Below are 17,105 nucleotides of genomic sequence, written 5' to 3'. Positions count from 1 at the left end.
CCTTATGGACATGCTGAATTTCCTAAGCTGCCCAAAGAAGAAGAGACATTGTTGTGTCTTCCCGACCGTCACATCCATGTGGGAAGTCCACTCACGTTGTTGGTTATCATTCTAGGAACTTGACGCTCTCAACCCTCTCTACCTCTGTTCCATTGATGTGTTCTCTTCCTTTCTTTCTGAAGTCAATGATCAGTTCTTTTGTTTTGCTGACATTGAGAGAGAGATGTTTTTATCATTGCACCACAACACCAAACCCTGTATCTCCTTTCTGTATTCAGACTCATCATTTTTTGATATCCAACCTATCATGGTGGTGCCATCAGCAAACTTGTAGATGGCATTCATTCAGAATTTGGATACACAGTCTTGGATGTACAGGGAGTGCAGTAGGGGATTGAGAACACATCCTTGGTGGCTGTGTTATTATGTTATTGTGGAAGAGACGCAGTTGTGATTGCCATCTGTGCACCAGGAGGCTGAGGATCCAGTTGCAGAAGGCAGAGCTGAGACCTACGTCTCGGAATTTTGAGATCAGTCTGGAGGGGATTATGGTGTGGAAGGCCGAGCTGTAGTCACAAGTGTACTTGTTGTCCAGGTGTTCCAGGGATGAGCATAGGGCTAGGGAAATGACATCCACTGTGGACATATTACATCGATAGGCAAATTGCAGGGATCTGAGGCAGGCTGAGAGACTAGAGTTGATGTGGGCCATGATTAGCCTCTTGAAGCAACTCATGATTATGGGGGTCACAGTTATTGGGCAGCAGACAGTGAGGTACATTGCATGTGCTTTCTTTGGTATCCTGATTTTAAAAAAATAAAAGCTTTTGCACTTGCAGTCTGTATTGACTCTTCAAATTTTACAGACTCAAGTCTTGCTTAATGAAAAAGTTAGACAAAGGATCACCAGTGGATGTGAGGTATCTGGATTTCCAGAAGGCCTCTGACAAGGTACTGCACAGGAGGCTGCTATATGACAGAACAGCCCGTGGTGTTAGAGACAAGGTACTGGCACGGATCCAGGATTGGCTGACAGGCAGAAGGCAGAGAGTGGGGATAAAATGGTCTATTTCAGAATGAAAGCCAGTAACTTGTGGAGTTCCACAGGGGTCAACTATTCACATGATACATTAACAATCTGGATGAAGGAACTGGGGGCATCGTTGACAAGTTTGCAATTGACACAAAAATAAATGGAGGATTAGGTTCTGTTGAAGTAGTAGAAAGGCTGCAAAAGGACTTGGACAGTCTGGAAGCATGAGCAAAGAACAGACAGAAGGAATACAATGTGGCAAAGTATGAGGTTATGCATTTTGCTCGGAAGAATAAAAGACACATACAATTTTCTAAATGGGAAAATGTTCTGAAAATCTGAAACACACTGGGACTTAGAAGTCCTTGTCTCTAAGTTAATATGCAGGTTCAACTGGCAATTAGGAAGGCAAATGCAATGTTTATTTCAAGGGTGCGAGAATACAACAGCAGAGATATATGGATAAGACTGTATAAAGTTCTGGTCAGAACACATTTGGAATATTGTGAACAGTTTTGGTCCCAGTAATTAAGGAAGGTGTTGCAAGGGTCCCGCAGAGCTTTACAAAAATGATTCCGGGGATGAAGGGCTTGTCATATGAGGGATGGTTGAGGACTCTGGGTCTGTACCCGATCGAGTTTAGAAAAATGAGGAAGATCATGCAAAATACTGATAGGCCTGGGTAGGGTGGATGTGGAGAAGATGTTTCCACGTTTCTACAGCATAGCCTCAGAGTGAAGGGATGACCCTTTAGAACTGAGACAAGGAGAAATTTCTGCAGCCAAAGGGTGGTGAATTTGTGGAACTCGTTGCACCGAAGGCTGTGGAAGCCAAGTCACAGAGTACTGAAGACAAAGATAGATAGGCTCTTGATTAATAAGGGGTTCCAGGGTTACAGGAGAAGGCAGAAAAATGGGGTTGAGAAATATATCGGCCATGATCATATGGTGTAAAAGATACAACGGGCTGAATGGCCCAATTCTGCCCACTTCTACATCTTATGGTCTTGTGGCTCATGATGCAAAATCTGCTGAACGGAATTGTTAATTTGAAACTCCCTGTTATCTCCCCAATATCCTAAACATGGTCAGTTGTTATAATCTGTTAATTTTTTTTACAAAAAAACTTTTAGATATCAGAAACAATCCCTAACAAGTGAAAAGGGCAATCAGTAGAGTGTATACGTCCAACTGGCTATAATAATTCAGTGTTAATACGCTGCTCTGCCTTGAAGCTTTGGCCAGCCTGGTTGATGTGCTGCACCTATTAAGCTGAGAAAAAATTGAGAGCTTCCGTCTCACTAAAGAGGCTGCACACCAATCCATATCCAACAACCTTTGAAAGCTCTGCTTACATTTTGACAGCTATAACAAATTCCACTACAGCACCTGAGACAATCCACAACACTCTAAATAAAAGAACGTACAATGTTTAAAAATAGGTCAAATTGGTTTTACCTCTCCATGCTAAACGATCTAATAAGTTATCTTAGAAATTTCCAGTTGACTGCAACATGAGGAAGATAACAAAGTGTGTAGCTGGATCAACATAGCAGGCCAAGCAGCATCTTAGGAGCACAAAAGCTGATGTTTCGGGCCTAGACCTTTCATCAGAGAGTCTCCTTTAGCAATGTTTATTTTTCCTTTGTTATATCACAATGAAAACCTATAAGTATGTGAAACACCAATGTCACTAAAATAACCACAAAATAGGGTGAATGCTGGAAATTTAAAATAAAAAGCAAAGAACTAGAAGTACTTAGTGGTTCCAGCAACAACTGTGATACAGAAACACAGTTAACATTACGTCAAATAGGAAGCCTCTTCAGAACGCTGAAGAGGAGCAATGTTTAACTCAAAACGTCAACTCAAATTCTCTTTTCACTTATGCAGCCAAACCCACTGAGTTTTGTGTCAAAATAGCTCCCTAACAGATGCAATCTATTATCCAGTCTAATTTTAATTTTTATATCTCCCTTGGTAAATTACTTACAAATAAACATATTGTACATCTTGAAGCCCAAGTTTCAGTATTTGTGACTTTTGTTGCAGTCATGGAAAATTTTTTTCAAAATTAATGACCTTTTTTGGACATACTCACAAAGATAGATACTGCAATGGATACAAATCTATTGAGAAAACTTCAAGATAAACGATTTAATTTATAATAAATACATTTTAGCCTCTGGGGTGTAATTTAAATTTGCATACAGACTAACCCAGAAGTTGAGGAAAGAACAAAACTGTCCTTTAGTACACAATTGTATACGTGTGGGGAGTGTATAATTCTGCCCACAATGTTCATTTAAAATACTTTTTTTGAAATCTTCAATGTTAGTTAATGTTTCTGACTAAATCTTTCTCACTCTTGTCATGTCTCAACATTAAATTCAAAAACTACTTTACTCCTACCTCTATTTTTGCTTTTCATTTACAAAGTATACTACTGCTAATTCCCCTAGCATAATATACATACAGCAAAGATACAATGCTCAAAATGATCTAGAAGGTGATTTTCTACAGGGGAAATCAAAGCCAAATTAGGCATAGCTAATGCAAATTGAGAGCTTGGGGGTACTAGAGGACCAGGATGCAGAAATATTATCAATTCCCATTTTCAAGTCATAAGCCAGTACATTCCCCTAGTGGGTATAACACCCGATTGAATTTCATCAGAGGATCAGCTGTGATACTGATTTCAATAAATTTGTTTGTTTATGGAAAAATAACAATAAACACTTCCAAATTGTCATTAAACTCAAGTGGTTTACTAATATCTTTTAGGGAAGCAAACATCAATCTCTTTTTGCTCTGGCATCATAATGAAATGGGTTAGTGTGCAGTAGATTTCAATGCAATTGTAATGTCATGCATTTGTGTACATGAAGATCTATATTCATCCGTAGGTATTCAGTAAGGTTGATAGATTGAGAAAGATGTTTGTGGTAACTGAAGATTAATCAGAAATAGTGCGTAAGCAGTTTGAATAAGGCCATTCTAAGGGTGCACAGAGTTTCAGCTTTCATTATTTGAATTAATCTGTAATGTAGAGATACATAGAGACCTTATACAATGTTACACCTGGGCCAGTGAGATCCCAGAATGAAATCTGGCCTTGTGGAATTTTTTAAACATTTAACATGGCTGTTTTTCATTGAAAAATATGCTTTGCAAATTTGGTTTAAACATCAAGCAGAAGTTTATAAAACACAAAAGAAATAAAAATGAAATAAAAATAAAACAAAGTTTGACAGATTGCAAAACAAAGTCCCAACTATTACACACCACCACTTTACAGTTAAGCAAAATCCAGACAAATTTCCCCATCCTACCAAATGTGTAGGTTTTACAGCTCCTGTCCTGTGATCCTGGAAGACTTCTTCTTAAATACTCCCACAATTGAGATCTTAAACATTTTCAACTTTGATTAACAAATATACATTTCTAACCAAAGACTTTTGATCTGGAAGTCTTCACTAGTGTCAAACTTTACAATGAAATAGCATTTTCCTTTAACTTGTCCAAATAATCTCCTCTTCTTGGGCAAATTGTGCTTCCATCTAACTACAGTCAGGTTTTCTATGAATAACATTCAAAGGTTTAACTAATATTTTGAAACTTGCTCATCTTAGCTTCTGCTAAGCTATTTTACCTTTTCTGTCATAAGCCCCTACAGCACAATTCATACTTCCATTAAATTCAACATTTGTTTATAAAAGTTATGCCACATTTCTTTAGGATGTGATTGAAACAAAAATACATGTACGAAAGATATCAAGAGAAAATAAATCACAAGGGCAATTCTCTTCACCAACCAAATTTCTAACACAGTTTTAAAGCAAGATAAAATCTGGTTAAAAGGATTTATTTATCGTTGTCATCCATTTAGTTTTGATCAAAACACAGTCAATGAAGTAATTATCAGAGTAAAATTCATCTTTGGTTTTACTTAATGAAAATTGTCCTGCCTCCCAAAAAAAAGGAACAATAGTCTTCTATAAGTGTTGTGGTTTTTACAGCAAATCCTTTGGTATAAAGATAGTGAATGCAACCTTGACACTTGCACTATGCAATGTTCATTGTTTGATTTATGGTTCTCCCACAGAGAACAGTCTAAGACGCCTTCATGAGGACAGCCCCACCACCCCCCCTTCAAAATCAACCACAATTACTGAGCAGCTCAGACAGAAGAAAATTTTCTGAAGAGTTCTGAACAGAGACTGACCTTTGGGAAGGTAACAACTCCTAAAGTGTGTAACAACCTCTGAAATACTTATTTTCTGTGGTTGAATTTTGGCTTGCAAATTTGAAAATCTAGTCAGTGTTAATCCTTTTAAAACTAGATAAAATAAGTGATTAAAAAAAATGAAGAAACTGAATTCAAACCAATGCACACGTATCAGCTTCAAAGAGTACAGTTTTTACCTACAAACTGGTTTCATCTTTGATGTACAACTGATGAGGTTGTTCATATTTTGCGTATAATAAATAAACCCTCTGCGGACTGTGTTTATAACTAAGAGTTATAGCACCATCTGGTGAAGGGCATATTTTTGAAAACTTGGCAGTGGAGCAACAATTACGGTAGAAGCCTAAAACGCAAAAGTGCCAGAGGCAGTTAAGTCTAGAGTATTTGAAGTCGACCTGAAATTTTGCAACACAAACATCCAAATGTTGTGAAATTTAATCAGCAAGCAATTACATTTCCCAAGATGCAAGTTATTTTACAGTCTTAGTAAATCAAGCAATTCAGGCAGAGGCTTTGGATGTGTAATATATACGTACCGTTATAGGACTTTGCCTCAGCGCTGTGCTCTCATTGGTGAAACAAGCGGGACATGCTGAAAAAGGCCAGAAAGTAGTGGACAGACAGCAAGATTAAGCAACTTTTACAACCAAAATAAACAAAGTATTTGCAAGAACAGTGTGGAACATTTAAGCAAAGAAATGTGCATTTTTTTCTTACCATGTGCATAAACTGATTGCTTAAACAGAATAGTTGCTGACAATGAGCAGTGGGTGCTTGCTAGGAGTCACATATAGAACAGATAGCAAGGAAAAAGCCTCAGGCATCAGTGGAGCACTTTTTAAAACTTGCGTGTTCTTCACCAACTTGAAAGCTACAAATCTATTTAATAGTGATTACACACACAGCAGGAAGGTGAGGGAGACTATAACACTCAACACCATGAAGCAGTGGATACTGTTCAAAGCTTTTCATCTTTCTTCATTCACGTGCAGAGTTCCGTTTTAAGAATCTAACTTCCAATCGCAAATACAATAACACTTGTTCCGTAATTTTAATTCATTCTAATTATTCACAATGCAACATCAAGAGAACAGCAGCACAATTAAACAACTATTTTAAATAATAAAATGTGAGGCTGGATGAACACAGCAGGCCAAGCAGCATCTCAGGAGCACAAAAGCTGACGTTTCGGGCCTAGACCCTTCATCAGAGAGGGGGATGGGGAGAGGGAACTGGAATAAATAGGGAGAGAGGGGGAGGCGGACCGAAGATGGAGAGTAAAGAAGATAGGTGGAGACAGTATAGGTGGGGAGGTAGGGAGGGGATAGGTCAGTCCAGGGAAGACGGACAGGTCAAGGAGGTGGGATGAGGTTAGTAGATAGCTGGGGGTGCGGCTTGGGGTGGGAGGAAGGGATGGGTGAGAGGAAGAACAGGTTAGGGAGGCAGAGACAGGTTGGACTGGTTTTGGGATGCAGTGGGTGGGGGGAAGAGCTGGGCTGGTTGTGTGGTGCAGTCGGGGGAGGGGACGAACTGGGCTGGTTTAGGGATGCAGTGGGGAAGGGGAGATTTTGAAACTGGTGAAGTCCACATTGATACCATTAGGCTGCAGGGTTCCCAGGCAGAATATGAGTTGCTGTTCCTGCAACCTTCGGGTGGCATCATTGTGGCACTGCAGGAGGCCCATGATGGACATGTCATCTAGAGAATGGGAGGGGGAGTGGAAATGGTTTGCGACTGGGAGGTGCAGTTGTTTGTTGCGAACTGAGCGGAGGTGTTCTGCAAAGCGGTCCCCAAGCCTCCGCTTGGTTTCCCCAATGTAGAGGAAGCCGCACCGGGTACAGTGGATGCAGTATACCACATTGGCAGATGTGCAGGTGAACCTCTGCTTAATGTGGAATGTCATCTTGGGGCCTGGGATAGGGGTGAGGGAGGAGGTGTGGGGACAAGTGTAGCATTTCCTGCGGTTGCAGGGGAAGGTGCCGGGTGTGTGGGGTTGGAGGGCAGTGTGGAGCGAACAAGGGAGTCACGGAGAGAGTGGTCTCTCCGGAAAGCAGACAGGGGAGGGGATGGCAAAATGTCTTGGGTGGTGGGGTCGGATTGTAAATGGCGGAAGTGTCAGAGAATGTGTCGGATTGTCTAGGCCCGAAACGTCAGCTTTTGTGCTCCTGAGATGCTGCTTGGCCTGCTGTGTTCATCCAGCCTCACATTTTATTATCTTGGAATTCTCCAGCATCTGCAGTTCCCATTATCTCTGAAACTATTTTAAATACGTGGGGCAATTCAAAATACTAATTTACCAATTAACATCGCTCACCCCACCAAGTGCACAAACTGATGTACAATATTTCCATTCTCTGTTTAATACATGCATGATCATTACAAGCTTGAAACTGTCAAATGTGTTAGACATTTCAAATGTAATTTCACTACTAATGCAATAGATAAATACTTGAGAAACCATTTTTCCCACAAGTACCTGAAATGATCACAAATTCTTAATTTATTAAGTGTGAATTTAAATCTAGATAAAAATCAGGGACAGAAGCAGTATTCATAGTTTTTGCCATTTTCTGGACATTAACAGACAACCCTACAGTTGTATGAAGCATCAATTCAAATGGATCAAAGGGTCTCCTTCATCTGAACTCATAGTGCAAACATATCAAAATTCAATTCTCACACTGTGTTTGATAAATAGTCCGTCGCCTTTTAAGGTGCAGCATGCAAGTCAAAAACCTATGGTTAGATAAAGTACCGTGGGATGAGACTCATGTGGTGCATAAACACTAATAGATCAATTGGGCAGAACAGGGCAATAAATTCAATGCAAGTTTATTCTATTGCGATTGAAACTATTCTAGATTAGACAAGATCAATTTTAAGATAAATTCCAATCGCCAGATATTATAAAGTTTTAAAATTTAAATATAACAATGGAAATTTAAGCAATGAAATAGGAAATAACATAATCATCCTATCTTTATAAATATTTATAAAAATATTTCATTTTCTGAATAAAATGCAAATGGTAAGCATTTCAAAACAATGTACACATTTAGACAGTTACACAGTTTCAGAATGTGAAAGGCAACCACTCACATATGCTTCTTCTTTTCTTTCCTCTTCAAACCACTTGAACATATTGTCACCTCCAAAAGCTGTGCTCATCGTTCCTCATATATCACAAAAGGATTTCCTCCATCAAAATCAGCATATGTAGACAGCACACGTATGCTAGCAACAGTTCTAATTCACTATCACTTCTCTTGTCTTCTCCACTGTTGGCAAAGTATCCGACTGTTTATCTGACATCCATTATTGGACGAGCAGAAATTTCCTTCGATTTGTATTAAGATGATGAAAACCGTGGTCCTCCATTCAAAGTTGCGTCCCTAGTTACTGTTTCATCTGATTTTCTGGCAATAGTGTGACTAAATCAGTACTCACAATCTTGGTGTCATGTTATGCCTGAGCGGAAGTCCAAGCCATCTTTAAATCAACTATTTACACTTCTGTATTATATAAACTCTTCTCTACCTCAGCAAATCTGCAGCTGGAAGTCTCACTCTTGCCACCATTGATTATTTCAATACACTCCAGCTGGTCCTCCACTTTCTAACCTCTAAGCTTGGGGTCATCTATAATTCTTGTGACCGTTCTCCTAACTCAAAACATTCTTATTCAACAATCACCATTTTGCCCACTGACCTACACTTATTGCTGGTTAAGCAATATCTTGATTTTTAAAATCGCCAAGCTCCGCAATCTCACTCCTTCCCATCTCTGTAACTTCTTTCTGCCCCTCAAATCTCAGATATCTCTTCATCTAATTCTGGCATTTTGAATATCACTCATTTTAGCACTCCGCAACTGGAGGATCAGCCTTCAGTCAACTGGACCCTAAGGTCCGAGATGCCTCCTTATATCATCTTCCTCCTTTAAGGCACTCCACAAAACCTACCTTTCCGGCTGAGTTTTTGATCAACTATCTTGCAATCTCCTGAAATGCCAAATGTCATTTTTTTCTTTTAATTGCCTGTGTAAAGTGCCATTATAAGTTTTTATTATAGATCATCTTTTGTACAAAGTAAGATCAGGCCAAAATGCACACCAGTGGAATACCACGCTCTCTCTTCACATTAGATTTCCTGCCTTCCGCTTCATCTCACATCATGCAACCTGCTACATTAAAAATAACTGTAGTCAAACTAACTGGCTTATAACAGTCTAGCCCGTTAATCTGACAGGAAATTATGATTAGGCCGATGCTATTTCTCTTGTTATTTTCCAAATAATCCATTAATTCCAGATATCAGGGTTGACTGATTAATTTGATTGATGTTTTTAATATCAGTTCTATTTGGATGTTAACCTCTTTCCAACTGTGAAATCACTCAAAATTGATAAAGTATCGTGTCAATATGCAGTTGAAAATTGCTAATCTCTCCATTTTCTGACAAAATTTAGCCTTTGAGACTATTGTTTGGTTTCCTCAACTGGGATATATATCTTATATCAGACACATCAACATATAATTATGTTATTGTACCCTCGTTAATTTTTCATTTCATTTAAATTGGACTTGATTCCTAATTATTTTATTACAAGTTGCTTTGTTGAGTCAATTACTTTAGATGGGACTTTAATGATTTTTATATTTGTCATTTCTATTCTGTTATTCCGGTGAATCCTTTACCTTTACACCACTTATGTTTTCTGTTTCGTACACCAGAACCAAATCAAGAAGCTGTTTCTTTTTGTTGAAACAAAGAAGTTATGGTGAGCCTTTATAAAACACTTGGTTGGCCTCAACTGAAGAGCTGCATGCCAGTTCTGAGTAGCATATGTCAGGTACATTATGAAGGCATTCAAGAGGGTGAAGGAAGGGTTCACAAGTATGGTTCCAAGATTAAATACTTCAGCTGCATGGATAGATTGGAGAGTTGAGAAATTAGAAAGGTCCTGCTTGGAAAAAAAGAAAGTTGAAATGAAATTTGACTGAGATTTATACATCATGAGGACTCTGCACAAGAATAAATTGGAAGGAACTGTTTCATCTTGGAGAGCTTTGGGGTGGTGTTGGATGGGGGGGCATATTTTCTGACACAACAGTGGAGAGACACAGTCAGGAAACCATTAACCTGGGGACAGGAGGAGAAAAATTGGTCATGAGGACTCATAGTTATAGCAACAACATAGTCCAGAGGAGGTAAAATGTTAAATTTTCACAAAGGAGAAGCATATGTTAGTACCATCATAGCTTTTCTATTCTGTTCTTCAGTGATATGACCCGTCAAATCTCCAGGCCTGGGTAAATGAATGAATGTGGGTGTGTGCATGTGAGGTTGGGTACAAGTGAAGTGGAATTTGGAGTTTGGATGTGAAAGTGTGCGAATGGGTGCACTTGGGAAGGGGATAAATTGGACATGTGTGCAGATGTGTCTGGATCAACGATACCGAAGAATCGGTAGATGCTTTTGGAATTGTTTGGAATGGGCTGGAGAGTTCATGAGAGTGTGAACAAATGTGAGGGAGGGGTGCGAGCCAGTAGTGGGGTGGGACGTCAGCAAGTGAAGGTGTGTATGACTGAAAGTGAATGGGACATGTAAGTGAGTACCTGGGTCAGAGTAAGCAAATGGATGGATGGATGAGTGGGTGTAAGAACGAGACTGAGCCAGACACATGCTCTCCATTCCCTTCGTCCTCCACAAAGCAGGCTAGGAGAGGAGGAAAACCCAGGCGAATGGGCAAACCACCACAGAGATCAATCCAATGTGAGTCATCAAAGGCAAACCAAGGTTGATGTCAAGTAAATCCAATTCTTTATCTTGCCCCTAGTGCTCACACTCTTTCCTGGGGATCAGCACTCTCTCTTTAGCTCTGCTTCTAATAAAAAAAACAAGCAAAAAAAGTGCTAAATAAAACCCAAAAGAACTGCAGATGCTGTAAATTAAGAACAAAAACAAAGTTGCTGGAAAAGCTCAGGTCTGGCAGCATCTGTGAACGAGAAAACAAAGCTAACGTTTCAGGTCCAGTGACCCTTCCTAGGAAACTCAAAAAAAGTGCTGCTTGGTACTTCTTAATAGTCTTTTTTTCTACTAATTACTCATTTAAATACTCACTTTTTTTAAAAAATGAGCTTCATGTTAAGTATTGCGCCAAACCTTATCTTTCTGAGATCTGTGCACTATTCCCCTTCTTTCCTCCAGCCCTAGTTCTGAGTGAGAAAAATTAAGAACTGAATGACTGCTGGTTTACTATTTAGCTAAATTCATTTACCTTTATTGCAATTTTTTGGTGCTTCTCCAGTCAGAATCTTTGGGCGTCTGTGATTGTCATACAAGACAATGCAAGGACTCAGGTCACAAGTCTACCTCAGCCAGAACACTGAGTGAACTTCTTTCTGTTATTCAGAATCATGCCAGTGCCAAACTTACTGACCTAACTGATACCATGGCCCCACCAATGTCTACTTCAAGACATTTAACTGATTTTACAAAATATGTCTTTTTCCAAGGATGATGACGTCAGCTTGTATAAGGGGGCATAGCCGCAAATTGAAGGGTGATGGATATAATCAGAAGCAGGTTCTTTACTCAAGAGTGGTAAGGGCATGGAATGCCCTGCCTGCTAATGCAGTTAACTCAGCCACATTAGGGGCATTTAAACAGTCCTTGGATAAGCATATGGACGATGATGGAGTAGTGTAGGGGGATGGGCTTACATTAGCTCACAGGTCGGCGCAACATTGAGGGCCGAAGGGCCTGTTCTGCGCTGTATTGTTCTATGTTCTACGTTCTACGTTTTACCCAGTTACTGAAATATCTGCTCTGACTACTTTCTACTTTTGAATATGTTTTTATGATGCCCAGATCCTACAAGCTTTATTGCAAATGGGACTAAATTAATTGCAAATGGGACTAGATTAATTTAGGATATCTGCGTGGCACGGATGAGTCGGACCGAAAGGTCTGTTTCTGTCTTAAACAACTCTATGACTATGTGCAAAAAACTATACACATGACTGGTCAAATCTATTCCTGTTACGCAGCAACTAGTGGAATTTAAATCAAAGTAAGGGCTGGGAGGTTTGAAAATATGAAAAGCAGTACAGTACATAGCCTTATCACAAACAGGTGTAATGACATAAACACGTTTCAAGTAAACTATTAGACTCATCTCACTAACATCCAGAGGTCTGTGGTCAGCAAAGCGTTCTTTGAATCCAATCTATTCTGCTGGATAAAGTCAAATTGTGTAAGAGGAAATGAGATTGCTCCAGCTAAGCATTCTTATTAACAAGTAATCCATTTATGGCAGAGATATCGATAGTACAGCCAGGGATAACTGGTGGCCTGCCTCCTGCTTACCGCCAATAGCCTTAAATAGATCTGTGGCTTGATAGATTTCCGTTTGTGGTGCACAAAGCAGTAGACTGTTTACACATTGAAAGACAGTGCTTTCGTTTCTTGCTGACACTGGATCTTAAAATCTTCCTCTGGTAAAGTGAGGCATGCTGCAAAGTATAACCTGCTTTTATTATTGTGAAAACTCTAACTGCCCGCAGTGACATATTTGGAAGAGAGCAGCGTATACAGAAATCATAAGTACAGCATTTTTTTCACACCATAATAGATGTTGGAAATATTCCACAATGTAAACTCTGGCACACAATAAAAGCTGCAGTTCAAAAGCTTCTAATGTAACATAAATTAAGCATGCTCTCTTCCTCAGAGAAGTAGATTTGTGCTTGTGTGAAGGCTGTATCTTGTTATTTTTCTGAATTTTGAGTGTGGACTTGAATAGGAAAAGGACTGTTTTAAAACCAAGGATTATGGAAAGAATTACCGTAACTTTTAAAGTTACTGAAACTCGCTAAGTCATGCTTACACTGCTGCTTTGTTTAAGCAGTGGGGGAGCATTTTGTAGACGGCTACAAAATACTATACTATAGAGCATGTACAAAGTGAGATTCAGCTGACAGCAGGTTGCTGATTGGTTTGTGGAATGGGTGACCAGTTGTGGGTGCCAACAACTGATTAGCACATGGGGAGCTGAACAGCTTTTGGGGGTGAACAATCCTGGCAGAAGACTGTGGACTGCTGCAAGGTCAGATGGTGTGTCATTCTCTGCAGTAGAATATCTGAAGCCTAAAGAAAGCCAGTTTATTTTCCCCTCACCAGATGCTGTAAGCTGTGGTCTTTAACCAGTAACTAAGAAGCTCTGCAATTGATGTACCAATCATCCGAGCCTCCTATAAAGAAATGTAGAGAACCAGGAGAAAAAAAAAGAGACTGAAGAACAGAATATTCTTGCAAACATGGAAGATAGGAGCAGGAGGCGGCCATTCAGCCCTTTGAGCCTGCTCCACCATTCTTCATAATTACGGCTGATCATCCAACTCAACTGCCCAATCCCGCTCTCTCCCCATTTGCTCTATCCAGTTGCCTCTCGAATACATTCAATGTTTTGGCATCAACTACTTCCTGTGGTAATGCATTCTACAGGCTCACCAGTCTTTGGGTGAAGAAATGTTTCCTCATCTCCGTCCTAAATCATCTAACCCAAATCCTCATAGTGTGACCCCTGGTTCTGGACACACCCACCATCGGGAACATCCTCCCTGCATCTACCCTGTCCAGTCCTGTTAGAATTTTATAAGTCTCTGTGAGATTTCCTCCTCATTTGTCTGAACTTCAGCGAAAAAAATCCCAACCCTAGTCAATATCCCCTCATACAGCAGTCCCGCAATCCCCGGAATCGGCCTGCTAAATCTTCGCTGCAATCCCTTGACAGCAACAGCATCCTTCCTCGGAAAAAGGTCATCTCAGTGATCCATGTGGAGTGGGGCCATTGAACAGCTTCTTCAGTTTCATTCCCTCTATCTATAACACCAATGTGTTGTTGTCTGCCTGCATGTATCTGGGGCATTTAGAAAGGAGTCAGAGCTTTATCTAGTAATATGTTGACAGTTCATAGATTATAACCACAGGTAAATAACTATTTATTTGCAATAAACTGTAGTTTTTGTCAAGTACTGAAATGTGGGTGCTGTTTGCTGTTAACCTGGATCTGTTTAGCAGGTAAATTGGGGACTGCAAGTACTTTGATAAAGCTTTTAACTTTTGTGACAATTCCAGGAGTAGCGAGGCTTGATTTCCAATGCATTACCACCCCAGTGAGGCATGACATTTGTCAAGGTGGAAATTGTCATTTCTATGTTGTTTCATTAAAAACTAACATTTCATAATATTACTCATTCCAGGCAAACTTACAAAAAAAAGTCGCAATGCAGCACACTACATGCACCATTTTAGCCCTCACTTACAGAAGAATAACAAAAACATAATTTTGACCGTCTCTAAAACATATCAATATAGTTACATTCATGTTGGACCTAGAAAATATAGTTTTAACAGAATGTTTTAACTGTTTCAACAGGATCATTACAATTTGGATATAAATTTTCCACAGTAATATTCTACATCTCTAATTATTTGATTCACTAGAACACTGGTCCAAGCAGAGGCCAAATGAAGCCCATCCGACTGGAACAGCTCCCTTCTACGCAATACTAGCGCTTGTGTCCCATGAACCAAAACCCATTCCCTCCCTCACATTCTTTGTGTCACATGTTTACCTCCTTGACTTTATTTACCTTATGCCAGTTTCTGTGATTCAGGTGCTAATCCAAGGTTCTTAACTGGGCGTTTTCTCTTTGTACTTTACCTCCCAAACGTTCAGATCCTTCCAGCAGAAACTAATTCAGATTTGCCTTATCGGAGGGGTATAACGGTCTCCTGCAGCAAAATATCCACGTCACTTTCCCTCCCTAGTGTGGTGCAATAGCTTGAACTCCAACTCGGGTCTAAAATCACTCAAGCTGCAAATACTTACTACTGAAATGTTCGCCTTGGATCACCTTATAGTGTCCACCAGATCCAACATGCTGCAGCAACATCATCCATCTTGCCATCATTAACACATTTAATTTGACTTTTTGAATTATTAGAATTTTTTATTAATTTAGAAAACCTGTTCTTTATATTTTATTGTAATTATTTTTTATTATTCGCCACTGTAAATTTATTTTTTAAGAAAAGAGAGAAGAATAGATTAGATACTTAAACAAACTGAAGACCTTATTTTTACTTTAAAGGCTAAATCTTGAACTGTGCCATTCCATTTGACCCATTTTGCAGTAATGGAAAACAAATGCAACCTCTCCTCAACAGTATGAATTTCAATGTCGCTTTGCCAACAATCAATGAATTGAATTGATCTAACTAAAAACAGAAGTTGAAATAGTTGTCTTGTTGTATTTCAGGCAGTATAAACATATTACCATAAATACTGAATACAATCCTGCCCTCCTCTCTTCAAGTGAGAAAATAATCTTTAACATTTTCTTCAGAATACAAAACCATATCATAAAGCAAGCCAATACATTTAAATTAAACTGTGCTGTTCCATAAAGTTTTTCAAACAGGTATTTGGGATACATTATTTCAATATAATTCGTAATGCTTGTTTCAAGTATCACGATTATTGCTCTCAAGTTTAGTTTTAAATAACTATTCATCTCAAGTAATAAACTAGACTAAGAATACTCAGTATTAGACTGCAATGAAACTACATCCATTCAAATGAGGTACTAAACATGGGATTGACCTTCAAATGATACTCGCACTTCCAACCGGGATTGCAGGTCCAATCTGATGAGTTCAAAGTATTTCAAGTTTTTAAATAGTTTACACAACCATTGGTCAGAACCCTGAAGTATTGTGGATATTTTAAATTTGTAATTCCAAAATGTGTTTTCTAAAAAAAAGAAAAAGCTGATATAGACAAAAGTTTCTGCAATGTAAATAAAGTGGCTGTTTGGAGAGACCCATGGGAAGTTATACCTATAATACTAAAGGGACTTCAAGTAGGAGAAAAGGCAAGTCAAAACAGACTAGTATGTAATCTCTTGTGACTACAATGTTAAGAAGAGGTTGAAGATCCCCTATTCGAGAGCGAGACAAACCATGCTGAATCAGTCCCGAACTACAGATACAGTGTATTCTTCTAAGGGAAAGATGTATTTCTCTGCAGTTTCACCTTAGTTATTCATCTTTCAGCAGATGCACTAAACTTGCCATTAAAAGTGTTATAAGCAAATTAAAATTAATTGTTACCTTTAATAACAAAGGCTTCCGCTAAGAGTCTTTTCTTATAAATTGGTTCATCTTCAATGCAAAGGTCATCGATTCCCACACGGGCATACATGCTGAGTGCATCTCGATATGACCCCTCCACAAAGTGCAGTTTTGCTAAGATAAGAATGGCTTCAGTCATCAGATTGTGCTGAAAGAAGAGAAATATAGCTGTTGATACCCACTGTACTAAGTTTCTCACATTAAAACAAAACTTAGTGTCTCACTTTGACTAAATTGCAAGGTGAAATCTTTAGTGTCAGGTTTGGTTTCATCAACATAATATTAAGCCGTTCACTATTTGCAAAACAGCTTAAAAGTCAGATTTTCTCACATTCTGGTCTGCAGCATTTGTTATCTATATTTCTAAGAAATGTGGCATTGTTGATGGCTTTCATCAGGTTCCATTGCAGCAACTGCTGTGACATCAAGCCAGCATTTGGCTGAGTGGGGTACCAAGGAGCCTTAGTAACACTGAACTCAGCAGGAATGGGGGGAGGTAGGATTTTACAACACTTTACGACCACATTTGGCAGTACCTAGACAACATTCAAATTTGGGTTGAGAAGTAGTAAATACCATTTGTACCATCTACATGCCAGGCAATTATGCCATCTCCAACAAGA

At 39.2% G+C, this 17,105-nt stretch overlaps 1 protein-coding gene across 3 annotated transcripts in view; it reads right to left on the bottom strand.

Annotated features, from left to right (window-relative positions):
- The window catches only part of LOC125455231 (tetratricopeptide repeat protein 7A-like), a 314,850-nt gene that overhangs the window by 273,099 nt on the left and 24,646 nt on the right, over positions 1 to 17,105 (bottom strand). The window contains exons 1-2 of one of the 3 annotated variants that reach the window (XM_059648619.1): positions 8,381 to 9,236; positions 5,818 to 5,873 (exon numbers count right to left, since the gene is read on the bottom strand). Coding sequence is in view for 1 of the 3 variants with exons in the window: in XM_059648618.1 (XP_059504601.1) it covers positions 16,462 to 16,630 (169 nt within the window). In the remaining 2 variants the exon portion in view is untranslated. Of the gene's footprint in view, positions 1 to 5,817; positions 5,931 to 8,380; positions 9,237 to 16,461; positions 16,631 to 17,105 lie in introns of those variants that run through there. The other 2 variants (XM_059648618.1, XM_059648620.1) reach the window with 2 other exon arrangements.

This window comes from Stegostoma tigrinum, chromosome 9 (genome assembly GCF_030684315.1).
Source record: "Stegostoma tigrinum isolate sSteTig4 chromosome 9, sSteTig4.hap1, whole genome shotgun sequence".
Taxonomy (NCBI): Eukaryota; Metazoa; Chordata; class Chondrichthyes; order Orectolobiformes; family Stegostomatidae; genus Stegostoma; species Stegostoma tigrinum.
The sequence above is the reverse complement of the archived record's forward strand: the minus strand, read 5'-3'. Positions and strand labels throughout refer to the sequence as shown.